This window comes from Saccopteryx leptura, chromosome 9, assembly GCF_036850995.1.
Source record: "Saccopteryx leptura isolate mSacLep1 chromosome 9, mSacLep1_pri_phased_curated, whole genome shotgun sequence".
Classification (NCBI taxonomy): Eukaryota; Metazoa; Chordata; class Mammalia; order Chiroptera; family Emballonuridae; genus Saccopteryx; species Saccopteryx leptura.
The window spans coordinates 41,778,048-41,793,271 of record NC_089511.1 but is presented as its reverse complement, the minus strand read 5'-3'; the positions used below and the strand labels follow the sequence as shown (position 1 = coordinate 41,793,271).

At 50.0% G+C, this 15,224-nt stretch overlaps 2 protein-coding genes across 3 annotated transcripts in view; one reads left to right on the top strand and one right to left on the bottom strand.

The window, feature by feature from the left end:
* Positions 1-1,972, bottom strand: part of POLR2I (RNA polymerase II subunit I) — a 95,881-nt gene extending 93,909 nt beyond the window's left edge. Inside the window, exons 1-6 of one of the 2 annotated variants that reach the window (XM_066348380.1) lie at positions 1,592-1,972; positions 1,459-1,513; positions 1,081-1,154; positions 925-999; positions 372-423; positions 88-150 (exon numbers count right to left, since the gene is read on the bottom strand). In XM_066348380.1, the coding sequence (XP_066204477.1) occupies positions 88-150; positions 372-423; positions 925-999; positions 1,081-1,154; positions 1,459-1,513; positions 1,592-1,650 (378 nt within the window). In that variant the 5' untranslated portion in view covers positions 1,651-1,972. Of the gene's footprint in view, positions 1-42; positions 151-371; positions 424-924; positions 1,000-1,080; positions 1,155-1,458; positions 1,514-1,591 lie in introns of those variants that run through there. The other variant, XM_066348379.1, reaches the window with a different exon arrangement.
* Positions 1,973-2,172: 200 nt separating this feature from the next.
* Positions 2,173-14,096, top strand: TBCB (tubulin folding cofactor B). Its single transcript, XM_066348377.1, has 6 exons — positions 2,173-2,420; positions 2,775-2,918; positions 6,808-6,904; positions 7,605-7,796; positions 13,696-13,768; positions 13,938-14,096. The coding sequence occupies exons 1-6, from the start codon at positions 2,307-2,309 to the stop codon at positions 14,050-14,052; spliced, it is 735 nt and encodes a 244-aa protein (XP_066204474.1). The 5' UTR covers positions 2,173-2,306; the 3' UTR covers positions 14,053-14,096.
* Positions 14,097-15,224: the final 1,128 nt, after the last annotated feature.

The window sequence follows — 15,224 nt, the reverse complement described above, 5'->3', positions numbered from 1 at the left end:
CATCCATGTTCGTACTCATGAAAGGCAAATAAACACAGGACGTACATGCAAAGAACAAAGCATTTATTATGCGTGGAGGAGGGTGGATCACTCGGTCCAGCGGTGGCCGCAGTGTGGGGCTGTGCACACGTAGTACAAGCGCATGGCATCCTGGCAGAAAGGATGCATAGTTAGGAAGGGTCTGGACCCACAGGAGGGCGCTATATGGAACGTTCATCCAGCAGAGCCTCACCCCCAAAAAACAGACAAGGGAGTCTTCTCACTGGTAAGGTCTAGCTCAGGATGCCAGGGCAGGCTCCCCTCAGTACTGGTATCTCCGCCCAAGAAGGACCAAACCCAGGATATCCAAAAGCCCTCTTCTCACCACTCACCTCTGCACGGGCACTGTGCGATTGGAAGAACACCGCCTCCTTGTGGCCACACCTGAGGGGACAGTCAGCCACTCAGAACCAACCATACCCTTACCTTCCTTCTCCCTCTCCCACTCTTGCCCAAACTAGCCACTTTCCCTCCCCAATACCAACTGCGCGCTCACTTTTTTTTTTTTTTTGTATTTTTCTGAAGCTGGAAACGGGGAGAGACAAGTCAGACAGACTCCCGCATGCGCCCAACCGGGATCCACCCAGCACGCCCATCAGGGGGCGACGCTCTGCCCCTCCCGGGCGTAGCTCTGTCGCGACCAGAGCCACTCTAGCGCCTGGGGCAGAGGCCAAGGAGCCATCCCCAGCGCCCGGGCCATCTTTGCTCCAATGGAGCCTCGCTGCGGGAAGGGAAGAGAGAGACAGAGAGGAAGGAGAGGGGGAGGGGTGGAGAAGCAGATGGGCGCTTCTCCTGTGTGCCCTGGCCGGGAATCGAACCCGGGACTTCTGCACGCCAGGCCGACGCTCTACCACTGAGCCAACCGGCCAGGGCTTGCGCGCTCACTTTTGACACGGGTGGTCCTCGGTCCGCGGCAACGTGGGATCCTGGGACACATCAGCGATGATCTGGGTCAGCTCGCTGAAGAAGAGGGTTTATAATTATGCTCTGATAGGGGCTCCCAAACCAACCCTGTCCCTAAACTCCGGTACTGCCACTTACTCCACTTCGTGCGTGATTTTGTTGACGTAGATACAGCTGTTGTCGGCTTCCTGCTGGTAATCACAATTGCGGCACTGCAGAAGAGTGAGTGTGGCAGGAAGGGGTTACCGAGAGATCCTCATGGGACTGGAAGGGAGGGTAGGGTCTTCCCGAGAGAGGATGATTAGGGGAGGGGATAGAGTCTCGAGGCTGGGATAATGGAGTGTATCAAGAACCACATTGGGAGTAGGAAAGACTGGGAAGTCGGGTTCATTTCGGAATAGAAGAGACTAGGACCAGTCGGGGCGAAACAGGGAGTAGGGTTCACGTGGTGGGGCTACGAAGGGGCTGGACTGACCCATGGGGGGAAGACTCGGGAACCCGCGGGCTCGCGCTCACCGCGTAGAGCAGAATGCGATTCTCTTTGTCCTCCTTGGGGTAAAGCATGTTGTTACTGTGGGGAGGGGGAGGTCAGGGATCAGTCCTGGAGCCATTACTTGATCCCTTTCCACACCTGCTGCCCCGGCCTCACCATTCCTGGCAGAATCGAATACCCACGAAGCCCGGTTCGTAGGTACCGTCAGGTTCCATAGCGCAGCACTGCCCGCCAAGCCCTTTGCAGTTGCTCCACCTCACGACAGGTCGCGAGAAGGGTCAGGCTTAGTAGCTTCGCCAAAAGAGGGGCGGAGCTGCGCACAAGTACTGGCAGTTTGCTGCTTTGTGCTCGCTCTCTGCGCTGAGATTTCATTAATTACTTGCCTCAATCTGTTGATATCCTAAAGTAATTGGTCCCAACCTGTGAGCCTCGTTTTCCCAATTTATAGAATACTATGGTACGAGAGCCAGGAACATGATTCGTCACGTAACTCGCAAAGCATTGAGCATAAAAAATACAGTAAACCACTGCTCTTTGCAGGCCGGAGGTGAATGCACATGCGCGAGTTTCGCGTAAATCCTGCCAGTCCTTCCTCCCGCCTTCAGCCTTCGCCCGCCCGGTCCATTTCCCGGGCTGCTATTGGAAGAACTAACGCCGGCAGGCCTCTCAGGATTGGCTGGCCCTACCTAAGACTGCGGGAGAGCGTCAGGCGGTGAGGAGACGGCGGCGAATGGCGGACCCTCTCTGCGGGAGAGCGCGGATTGGCCAGGTCCGGAGCAGGGGAGGGGCTGACATCCCAGAAGCGGTAGCGGCGGCGCAGCCTGTGTGAGGCGGCTGACGGGGCTGCGGACCCGGTTAGGGCCCCGACGAGATGGAGGTGACGGGGTTATCCGCGCCCACAGTGACTGTTTTCATCAGCAGCTCCCTCAACAGCTTTCGCTCCGAGAAGCGGTACAGTCGCAGCCTCACGATAGCTGAATTCAAGGTGTGGCCGGGGGCGGGGCCCCGGGGGGCGGGACAAAGGGGAAATGGAGGGTCCAGAAATAAACCGAGGTTGCAGAGGTTGGGAACCTTGCTTCTGCCAGGCAGAGCCTGAGAGAACCGAAGGGTTCAGAGAAGGAGGCGGGTTTGGGAAAATCAGAGGTTCGCGAGGGCGGGGGCAAGAGCGGAGGGGCATGGCCAGGGATAACCAGTTGGGTCCTAAAATGATGGGTCTCGTGGAGGAGCAAGGATGGGGTGATGGTTGTTCGTACAAGGAGCAGAGACTCAGAGCAGAGGAGGGTGGGGCCACCAACAGCCTTCCTCCTCTCCAACCTCTCCCATCTCCTACTCTTCTCAGTGTAAACTAGAGCTGGTGGTGGGCAGCCCTGCGTCTTGCATGGAACTGGAGTTGTATGGAGCTGATGAGAAGTTCTACAGCAAGCTGGATCAGGAGGATGCACTACTGGGCTCATACCCCGTAGATGATGGCTGCCGCATCCATGTGAGACCTCCCTTCGTTATTTATTTAACAAATGCGTGCCATATTTTTCCCTGTGTGATAACCAAGATAGATCCTCATGGAGCCCCTAGTCCAGTGTAGAGTGAGACGGACCCATAGTCCGGTATAGAGTGAGACGGACCCATCCCCAGACAGTGACAGCCAGAGTGGTTTGGGCTGGGGCAAGTTCAGGGGACCGGGGACACCCGGAAGAGGTGCCAGACTTCGTCTGGTATCATGAGGGGGGCTTTCTGAAGGAAGAGAGGCCTGAGTTGAGACTGAAGAATGGGGAAAGGATGACTTAGGAGAAGAGGTGGGAGAGGCATGCCAGCTGGGGGAAGCAGAGAGTGGGTCGCCTGAGGTGGGTCAGGGTGAACAGTGAGATGTGTTGGGAGAAGACGGAAACAAAGGACCTCTACATATATCAGCTCACATCATCTCTGTCCTCATCTTCCCATACCCCATCTTCTGCCATACTCCTCAGACATTTCGGCATCCACGGTGCTGTCTACCTCAGAGCCTTTGCATGTGCTATACCCTGTGCCTGAAAGGTTCTTTTTTCTATGCTCACACGGCTTACTCCTTCCTTCCAGTCCTTCAGTGTCAGCTTTCAAGTGTGAGGCCTTCATTGGCTTCAGTGTAAAATTTAAACCTCCTTCTTCACTTCATTTGATGTTGGTCATTAGCTCTTATCATCCTGTGACATACTGTGCATTTCCCCCCAGCATCTGGAACAGTACCTGGCACCGACAGGGTGCTTAGTTGGATGATGAATTGAATCTATAAAATAAGACTGTATAATTAACCCTATTTTGCAGAAGACAGAATTTAGCTTCAAGATGGAATTTATTATCCTAAGGATGAATTATTCTTTTTACATTTTTTTATTATTATTAATCTTAATGGGGTGACATTGATAAATCAGGGTACATATGTTCAGAGAAAACATCTCCAGGTTATTTTGACATTTGATTATGCTGCATTCAACGGGTCAGGGTGGCCGAGCGGTCTGAGGCACTGATTATGCTGCATTCCCATCACCCAAAGTCCAATTATCTTCCGTCACCTTCTAACTGGTTTTATTATTTTTTTTTTTTCTAACTGGTTTTCTTAACTAAGGATGAATTATGGCTGGAATCTTTACCTCAGTCGCATTACTTCAAAAATACGTGTGCCTAGAGAACTGGGTTTTTGTTTGTTTGTTTTTAATCTCTTTTATTTACTAACTATTCATTAAGCATCTGTGTTACCAGGGGTATACCAGTGAACCAAATTTAAAAAGGTCTTTGTTTAGCTTCGTCTGGTTTGAGATAGATGTTAGCTAAATAGTCACAAGAATAAATATGAAGAGTCGGTGAGGTGAAGACAAAGCAGGAGGAGACAGAGGAGCTGGAGACTCTATACTGAGGAAATGACCCTATCAGTGAGGTCTGAGAGGACTGCCTGGAGGGGGCGCTGGCTGAGCAGAGACCTGAAGAATAGGAGTTAACTGAAGAAGGGAAAGAGTGCTCCAGGAGAAGGGTACAGCATGTGCAAACACTCCGAGATGGGAGTGAGCATGGTGGGTGCACGGGACTGGAGAGTAGCCACTCCTATGGCAGATGGAAGCGGGAGCCAAGAGAGGACTCTGAGTCATGAAGGCCCTGGTCTGGCTGAGCTGTTGACCGGCTTCCTCGTACTATGTGTGGGGAGCAGACTGGAGGCTATAAGGAGTAGGGAGACAAGGGAGGAGGCTGCTTCATAGTCCCGACGAGGTGGTAAAGTGGGAGTGGGTCAGGACTGTGGGTCAGCTTTGTATGGCTGGGCCTCAGCACTGAGACTGAGGTGCCCGGGGCTGCTTCAATCTAAGGATGTGCTGGTGGGCCAGGCATGGCCGGTGGCATCCTCAGACAGGAGGTTTTCACACATGGATTCAGACAAACCTGTGACTTCTGAAGTCATTCAAAGAAAGTTTCCCAGAGGTGGAGTCTCTGGGAATTTGTATTTTTTCTTTTACTTTTTCTGTTTATAAATATTACCTGTATTTATTGCTTAAAATAACAGCAATTTTTTTTTGGGGGGGGGGGACAGACACAGAGACGACTAGGAAGGGAGAGAGATGAGAAGCATCAGTCTTTTTTTTTTTTTTTTTTTACAGAGACAGAGAGAGAGTCAGGGAGAGGGACAGACAGACAGGAACGGAGAGATGAGAAGCATCAACCATCAGTTTTTTGTTGCGCTTTGCAACACCTTAATTGTTCATTGATTGCCTTCTCATACGTGCCTTGACCATGGGCCTTCAGCAGACCAAGTAACCCCTTGCTCGAGCCAGCGACCTTGGGCTCAAGCTGGTAAGCTTTTTGCTCAAACCAGATGAGCCCTTGCTCAAGCTGGCGACCTCGAGGTCTCGAACCTGGGTCTTTCGCATCCCAGTCCGACGCTCTATCTACTGCGCCACAGCCCGGTCAGGCGAGAAGCATCAGTCTTTGTTGTGGCACCTTAGTTGTTCATCTCTATTGCTTTCTCCTATATGCCTTGACCGGGGGGCTACAACAGACGGAGAGACCCCTTGCTCAAGCCAGCGACCTTGGGGTTTTGAACCTGGGTCCTCCACCTCCCAGTCCAATGCTTTATCCACTGTGCCACCGCCTGGTCAGGCAAATAACAGTAATCTTAAACTTAGAAAAATCTCTAATATAGAAAGTAGAAATTATTAGTGATTCTTGACCAGAAATAAAAGCCATTTCTCTCTTGGTGTGTTGTTAGCCTAATGGTTCAGGCCAAACACCTGAGAATGTTCCCTGACCCCTCTCTTTCTCTCACACCCACATCTAGTCTGTCTGCAAACCTTGTGGGGTCCACCTGCAAAATCTGTCCAGAATCTAAACTCTTCTCCCCCTCTACTGCCCCTGGCCCAGCCTCCATTCTCTCCCTCCTAGACACATTGCCTCTGTCTCCTGCTTCCTATCCTGTCCCCCTAGTCTGTTTTCCACATGCAGCTAAAGGGAGCTTGTGAACCTGAGCCAGGTGAGAGCCCTCTTGGCTCAGACCATCATCAGCTGCACCTCATTCCAGGTAAAAGCAAAGTTTGCAGGGATCTGTTATGCCTCCCACTCTCCCTGGCTTACTCCATGCCAGCCTTGCTCGCCTCCCTGCTGTTCCTCAAGGGTTACATCCGGGACTTGGTGCCTGTTGTTCCTTCTCATTCTTTAGGCCTTGGCTCAGACATCCCCTCCCTTTGGAAGTCTTCCCTGACTACCTTCCCAGGCACTGTAAGCCTCTGGTATTTTTTACATCAAACTTTGTTATCTTCCGGTGTTTTAAGACACATACCTTTGTTTATGGTCGGTTTCCCAGCAGAATGAGCACTCGTTGATGTCAGGCATTTATCTGCTTTTTGCACTGTGTCCCTAGTACCCAGCACAGATCCCAACTGGGCACCTTGGAAGAGCTCCACAAGCAACGAGTTCATGAATACTGAGGGTGGAGCAGGAAGAGATGCTCCAGGGTCTGGAAGTTGGGGCCAGCTTAGGAGGATCCCAGAGGCTCAGAGAGGACAGATGTACTTACCCAGGGGGCTCATGAGCAAGAACCAAGCGCCACCTTTTGGTTCTTGTGATTTGGGGTCATCAGTGATATTGATGCCAATATATGGGGATCGTGTGGGGCAGATCCAGCCTCCAGGGTTTGGATGGGGTGAGGAAAGGGAAATGACTAGTGTAGACCCCTGCTCTTGTCCTTTCTGCTGGGCTCAGATGAGAGACAGCTGGGGTAAAGCGAAGGTAGAATATTGTTTTGTTAGGAGAGACTTAAGTCTATGGAATGCTCCACTATGCAACTGTACCAGCACCTTCAGCACCTCAAGCCTCCCTGACCAGACCTTGATCTCCACTGACCCCTCCCCTTCCTGCAGGTCATTGATCACAGTGGTGCCCGCCTTGGGGAGTATGAGGATGTGTCCAAGGTGGAGAAGTACAGGATCTCACAAGAAGCCTACAACCAGAGGGAAGGTATGGGGCCCATGGGGTAAATCGGGGCCTGTGGAAGCCAAAAGGAATGTGTGCAGGGGGAGGTGGTGTTAGGGGGCAGACAGAACAGATAGGGAGATTGAGGGGAAATTGGTGGTGTGGACAGGGGGCCAAATAAGCAGGGGGAGAGTGGAGGGGTGCAATGAGGTTGCTATGGGGACAGATGAAGGCATGGGAAAGCAGTGTGGGTAGAAAGGGCATAGGATGCAAATGAGGGCTGGAGGTGTCGGGATGTGGGCGGGCAGACAGACGAGTGCGTGGGAAAGTGGAGGGGGCATTAGAGGGAGGTCTGGGGTGTGAGGGATCAGGTGTGGGGAGCACGGTCAGGGTCACATGGGTCAGCCAGTGTGGGCAGAGCATGGCAGAAAATTTGGAATGAATAGTACAGACGTGTGGGAAAGATGGATTCAGGATGGATGGAGGTGAATGTGACACTGAAGGATGTGGGAAGATGGGGTGATGTGAAAGACTGGAGACACGAATCTTCTTAGTCTGGATTGTGGGGAGGCCCCAGAGAGCCTGGGGAGAGGCCAGGGCTTGGGGGGCTTGGATGACAGCCCTTTGACACCTGGAACAGAAGAGTTGATCTGAGTGTTAGCCCGTGTGAGTAGAATGTTCTCTCTTCGGGCCAGAGGCCCCACCCTGGTACTGTTCTGACCCCTACCCCCCACCCCACTCGCAGACTCAGTCCGCTCCTTCCTGAAGCGCAGCAAGCTAGGCCGATTCAATGAAGAAGAGCGCGCACAGCAAAAGGCTGAGATCACCCAGCGCCTCACAGAGGAGAAGGCGCAGGCCAGTGTCATCCCTGTGGGAAGCCGCTGTGAGGTGCAGACTCCTGGGCAGCCCCCTCGCCGGGGCACTGTCATGTATGTAGGTACGTGGCCCTCCGAGGCCTTATGCCCTGCTCTGCCTGATGTTGGCAGCGCTGGGAACCGAGCCCTCGGGAGTTCTCAATTTAATGGGAGAGGCAGACACAGAAGCTGATAATGACAGGCCAGAGTGTTCATGGCAGGGAACTGGGAAGCAGAGGCAGAGTAATCTGGGTTGGGATAGGGGAGGTAGAGGCCGGAGCGCTTAGTTCTGAGGCGAAGGTGGTCAGAGCTAACATGGGGAAACTGGCAGAATTTTTAGGGCTGTGATGGGGAAGGCACTGGCTGAAGCGATCAGAGCAGGGATGAGGGAAGCTTAGGAAGCTGTGTGAGCTGAGAGGAAGTACCAGACTTCTGGAGAGTAATCCAGAGTGCTTGGGGAGAGGGGAAGGAGGACTCTGAAGGAAAGGGAGAAGTGAGCCAGGTGAAAAGGGAGGGTGAGTGTTCTAGCCAGAGGTAATAGTGAGGGCAGATGCTGTGAACAGAAACGAGCTTGACCTGTTTGAGGCAGAGAAAGGAAGTCAGCATGGCTAGGGGGCAGGTAAGAAGTGAGGTCAGGATCATGCACAGGGCTGGACCATGCATAGCCTTGGAGACCATAGAGAGGAGTGTGGGTTTTATTGTTTTTTTATAGCAACTTTATTGAGATATAATTCATAAAGCATAAGGCTGACTCATTTGAAGTGTATGCTATTCATTCATGGTTTTTAGTATATTCACAGAATTGTGCAACCACCACCACAATCAATTTTAGCTCATTTTCATCACCCCAAAAAGGAACCCCATAACCTTTAGCTGCCCCTCCTCATTTCTAAAACCCTATCTCCTAGTGTCCTAGACAGCCACTATAGACTTACCAATTCTGGATGTTTCACATAAATGGAGTCATACTATATTATGTAGTCTTTTGTGACTATCTTCTTTTTTTTCTTTCTTTCATTGAGAGGAGGAGAGGCAGAGACAGATTCCCGCATGTGCCCGGACCAGGATCCACCGGGCAAGCCCACCAGGGGGCTGCCCATCTGGGTCATTGTTTCATTGCTTAGCAACTGAGCTAGTTTTTAGCATCTGAGGTGGAGGCCACTGAGCCATTCTCAGTGTCCGGGGCCAACTCGCTTGAACCAATTGAGGCATGGCTGTGGGAGAAAGAGAGAGATATGGTGGAGGGAGAGGGGTGGAGAAACAGATGGGCGTTTCTCCTGTGTGCCCTGACTGGGAATCAAACCTGGGACTTCCACACGCTGGGACACTCTACCACTGAGCCAGCCAGCCAGGGCAACTGCCTTCACCTAGCATGTTTTCAGGGTTCATCCATGATATAGCATGTGTCAGTACTCCATTTCTTTTTTATTTTTTTGTGACAGAAACAGACAAGAAGGGAGAGAGATGAGAAGCATCAGCTGGTAGTTATGGCATCTTTGTGGTTCATTGATTGCTTTCTTTATTTTCTTTTTCATTGATTGCTTTCTGATACCTGCCTTGACCAGGGGGCTCAAGCCGAGCCATTGACAGTGACCCCTGGCTCAAGCCAGTGACCTTTGGGGTCAAGCCAGCGACCATGGGATCATGTCTATGACTCCACGCTCAAGCCGGCGACCTCGGGGTTTAGAACCTGGGTCCTCAGCATCCCAGATTGATACTGTCCACTGCACTGCCACCTGGTCAGGTTGTGACATTGTTTTCCTTTCTCTGTACCTAAGAGTGAAATTGCTGGGTCATGTGGTGACTCTGTTTAACCTTTTGAGGAACAGCCCCTGTTTACAGTGGCTGCACCACTTTACATTCCCACCAGAATGTGTGAGGGGTCCGCCTGCGGTGGCACAGTGGATAGAGCGGCAGACTGGGATGCAGAAGACCCAGATTTGAAACCTTGAGGTTGCTGGTTTGAGCACAGGCTCACCAGCTTGAACACGGGGTCACTGGTTTGAGCGTGAGATCATAGACATGACCCTGTGATAACTAGCTTGAGCCCAAAGGTCACTGGCTTAAAGCCCAAGGTCGCTGGCTTGAGCAAGGGGTCACTCACTCTGCTGTAGTACACCCCCCCCCAAGGCACATATGAGAAAGCCATCAGTGAACAACTAAGGTGCCCCAACAAAGAATTGATGCTTCTTGTCTTTTTCCCTTCCTGCCTGTCTGTCCATATCTGTTTCTCTTGATTAAAAAAAAAAAAAGAATGTATGAGAGGTCCAGTTTCTTCACATCCTCTCCAATACTTAGAATTATTTGTCTTTATAGTTAATCTCATGGGCATGAAGTGGTAAAGCATTATGGTTTTGATTTGCATTTCTTTGATGGCTGGCTAATGATGTTGAGTATCTTTTCATGTACTTAATGGCAATCTGTATATCTTCTTTAGAGAAATGTCTATTCAGATCCTTCTTTACCCATTTTTATTTATTTTTTAGATTTTATTTATTGATTTTACAAAGTCAGGGAGGAACAAGAAGCATCAACTTGTAGTTGCTTCACTTTAGTTGTCCATTGTTTGCTTGTCATATGTGCCTTGCTTGACTGGGCAAGCCCAGGTTTTGAACCAGCAACCTCAGCATTATAAGGTCAGTGCTCTTATCCACTACGCCACCACAGGCCAGGCCCTTTCTGCCCGTTTTAAAGTTAGGTTGTTTGTCTTTTTCTGTTGAGTTGTGTATTAGGGCTGCCATAACAAACGATCATACACAGGATGGCTTAAATAACAGAAATTTATTTCTCACCATTGTTCTGGACATCCAAGATCAAGGCCTTCTCAGGTCTGGTTCCTTCTGAGGCCTCTCATTGGCTTGTAGAAGGTACCTCCTCACTGTATCCTGACATGTCTTTTCTCTGTGTGCATACCCATCTCTGGTGTCTCCTGGTGTGTTTAAATTTAAATTTATTTCTATAAGGACATTAGATTTATTCTAGATACAATTATCTTATTAAATATATGATTCAGAAATGTTTTCTCCCATTGTGTAGATTGGTTGTCTTTTCACTTTCTTTTTTTTTTTTTTTTTTTGTATTTTTCTGAAGCTGGAAATGGGGAGTGACAGTCAGACAGACTCCCGCATGTGCCTGACCGGGATCCACCCGGCACGCCCACCAGGGGCGATGCTCTGCCCACCAGGGGGCGACGCTCTGCCCCTCCGGGGCGTCGCTCTGCCGCGACCAGAGCCACTCTAGCGCCTGGGGCAGAGGCCAAGGAGCCATCCCCAGCGCCTGGGCCATCTTTGCTCCAATGGAGCCTCGGCTGTGGGAGGGGAAGAGAGAGACAGAGAGGAAGGGGGGGGGGTGGAGAAGCAAATGGGCGCTTCTCCTATGTGCCCTGGCCGGGAATCAAACCCGGGTCCCCTGCACACCAGGCTGACGCTCTACCACTGAGCCAACTGGCCAGGGCCATCTTTTCACTTTCTTGATTGTGTTCTTTGAAGCACAAAAGTTTTTTATTTTTATGAAGTTTAATTCATTTTTTGTTGCTGTGCTTTTGATATTAAACCTAAGAATTCAGTGCCTAGCCTGACCAGGCGGTGGCACAGTGGTTAGAGCATTGGACTGGGATGTGGGGGACCCAGGTTCGGGACCCCAAGGTCACCAGCTTGAGCGCGGGCTCATCTAGTTTGAGCAAGGCTTACCAGCTTGAGCCCAAGGTTGCTGACTTGAGCAAAGGGTCACTCGGTCTGCTGTAGCCCCCCCCCCCCCCCACCTTAAGGCACATATGAGAAATATGAGAAATCAATCAATGAACAACTAAGGAGCTGCAACGAAGAATTGATGTTTCTCATCTCTCTCCATTCCTGTCTGTCTGTCTCTGTCCCTCTCTCTGACTCTCTCTGTCTCTGCCACACACACAAAAAAGAATTCAGTGCCTAATTCAAGGTCACAAAGATTTATGTCTGTATTTTCTTCTAAGAGTTTTATAGTGTCATATCTGATGTTTAGGTCTTCGATGACCTACTTTGTGTTACTTGTTGTGTAGAGTATGAGGTAGGACTCCAACTTCACTCTATAGCATGTGGATATCTAGTTGTGCCAACATTATTTGGTGAAAAGACTTTTTTTTTTTCTGAAGTTGGAAATGGGGAGGCAGTCAGACAGATTCCCGCATGCACCCAACCGGGATCCACCCAGCATGCCCACCAGGGGGCGATGCTCTGCCCATCTGGGGCATCGCTCTGTTGCAACCAGAGCCATTCTAGTGCCTGAGGCAGAGGCCACAGAGCCATCCTCAACGCCCGGGCCAACTTTGCTCCAGTAAAGCCTTGGCTGTGGGAAAGAGAGACAGAGAGGAAGGAGAGGGGGAGGGGTGGAGAAGCTAATGGGCGCTTCTCCTGTGTGCCCTGGCCAGGAATCGAACCCGAGACTCCTGCACGCCAGGCCAATGCTCTACCACTGAGCCAACTGGCCAGGGCCAAAGACTTTTTTTTTTTTTTTTTTTCCTCACTGAATTGTCCTGGTACCCTTCTCAGAAATCATTTGACCATAAACTTTGGATTTTATGTTGAGTGAGATGGGAAGCTTTTGAGGAATTTGGGTCAAGAGCGTAGTGCTATTTCCCTTTGATTTTTACAAAGACCTCTTTTGCTGTGGGTGTCAAATGAATAGGGGGTCAGGGAGATCAGTGAAGGGGGCTACCATATCAGTCTGGGAAGGAGATGATGGTGGTCCTAGTAAGGTATATAGCAGGGGTCCCCAAACTTTTTACACAGGGGGCCAGTTCAATGTCCCTCAGACTGTTGGAGGGCCGGACTATAAAAAAAAACTATGAACAAATCCCTATGCACACTGCACATAACTTATTTTAAAGTAAAAAAACAAAACAGGAACAAATACAATATTTAAAATTAAGAACAAGTAAATTTAAATCAATAGACTGACCAGTATTTCAATGGGAACTATGCTCCTCTCACTGACCACCAATGAAAGAGGTGCCCCTTCTGGAAGTGTGGCGGGGGCTGGATAAATGGCCTCAGGGGGCCACATGCGGCCCACGGGCCGTAGTTTGGGGACCCCTGGTATATAGTTTTCGATAAGACAGGCTTTATTTATTTATTTTTAAATGTTTATTTTATTGCCTGACCTGTGGTGGAGCAGTGGATAAAGCATCAACCTGGAACGCTGAGGTCACTGGTTCGAAACCCTGGTCTTCCCTGGTCAAGGCACATATGGGAGTTGATGCTTCATGTTCCTCCTCCCTTCTCTTTCTCTTCTCTCTTCTTTCTAAAATGAATAAGTAAAATCTAAAAAAAGTTGCCTAACCAGGCAGTGGTGCAGTGGATAGAGCATCAGACTGGGACGCAGAAGACCCAGGTTAGAAACCCTGAGGTTGCCAGCTTGAGCGTGGGCTCATCCGGCTTGAGAGTGGGCTCACGAGCTTGAGTGTGAAGTTACTGGCTTGAGCATGGGATCATAGTCATGACCCCATGGTTGCTGGTTTGAGCCCTAAGGTCGCTGGTTTGAGCCCTAAGGTCGCTGGCTTGAAGCCCAAAATCGCTGGCTTGAGCAAGGGATTACTTGCTCTGCACTTGCCCCTGGTCAAGGCATGTATGAGAAAACAATCAGTGATCAACTAAGGAGCTGCAACAAAGAGCTGCAACGAAGAATTGATGCTTCTCATCTCTCCCTTCCTGTCTGTCTGTCCCTGTCTGTCCCTCTCTCTGTCTCTGTCACTGTCTTTGTCTATCTCTGTCACACACAAAAAAATGTTTATATTATTGATTTTAGAGAGGGCATGAGAAAGTGGAGGAAAGAGGAACATCTGTTCCTATATATGCCTTGGCCAAGGATTGAAGCGGCAACCTGTATGCTTTGGGAGGATGCTCTGATTAACTGAACTATCTGACCAGGGCTACAAGATGGGCTCTAGGCAGGCACAAATCTGGGATGAGCTGCATCTGAAGGTTTTGTTTGGATTTCTCTCCTGGGCAGGACTCACAGATTTCAAGCCTGGCTACTGGATTGGTATCCGCTATGATGAGCCACTAGGGAAAAATGATGGCAGGTAAAAATGTTCCCACTCGTGTCTGTGTGTGTCTGTACCTGTGTCTGTGCTTGCATATGTGTGTAAATGCATGCATGTACTACTGGGGTGAGCTTATCCATCCTAGCATCTGGGGAGGGAGCCATGTTGGGAGCTCTCTGACCACTGACTTTTTCATCATTCCCGGCAGTGTGAATGGGAAACGCTACTTTGAATGCCAGGCCAAGTACGGTGCCTTCGTCAAGCCATCCGTTGTGACAGTGGGAGATTTCCCTGAGGAGGACTATGAGTTGGATGAGATGTGATGCTCAAGAAAGGGCAGACTTGTGTATTATATTTGCTGGACCTCAGAAGTGTCGGGAGGACTCGGTGATTATAGGAAAGGTGGGGCAGCTGGGTAGGTGAGGGTGAAATAGGGGGCTGGGCAAAGTAGAGCTTGGGAAGGGTGAAGCTTTATCCTTTAGTTGGTAGCTGGAAGCCCAGGAGACTCTTCTTTGTCCTTTATTAGTCAATATAATATTCTGCTGCTGTAACAAATAGGCACATAATAATAGTGGCTTTCACAAGATTGAAGTTTATTTCTCTCCATGTAAAGTGTCATGTGATCATAAGAGCTAATATGGTGATCCCTCCAGGTCAGAGGCCAGTCTCTATTTCTGTGTATCTTGTTGCCCTTCCATCTTCTCCTCATAATTGCCACCTCATCTGCTCTCGGCACCAGGATTGGGGAGGAGGAAAGGATACCCCTTGTCTTTAGGAATATATATATATATATATACAACTCAAAACTTGTTCCTTTTTCATTGTCCAGAATTTATCCCATGGCCACTTGTAACTGCAAAAGAGGTGGAAATGTAGTTTTTATTCTGGGAAGCCATGTTCCTATCTAAATATCAGAAGTTCCTATACTATAAGAGCTGGGGAGAAAGGATATTGGGGGTCAACAAGTAGTTCTGCTAGAGTCCCTGTGGGTGGGGAGACCTTACCTGTTTGCTTAATATAATTGACCTTTACCTGACTGGTAGTGGCACAGTGGATAGAGCATCAACCAGTAACACTGAGGTCCCTGGTTTGAAACCCTGAGATCACTAACTTGAGTGCTGCAGGCTTGAGCCCAAGGTCACTGGCTTGAGCAAGGGGTCACTGGCTCAGCTTGAGTCCTAGGTCAAGGCACGTACAAAAAGCAATCAGTGAAAAACTAATGTGAAGCAACTACAAGTTGATGCTTTTTCTTCTCTCTCTTTCCTCTCCCCCCCACCCCCATATCAATCAAATTTAGAAAGTATTACATTTAGGCCCTGGCTGGTGGCTCAGTGGATAGAGCGTCAGTCCAGTGTGTGGGTGTCCTGGGTTCAATTCCTGGTCAGGGCACACAGAAGAAGCAACCATCAGTTCCTCTCCCCCTTCTCTCCCTCTTCCTCTCCTGCAGCCAGTAGCTCGATTGGTTTGATGTCAGCCCCAGTCACTGAGGATGGCT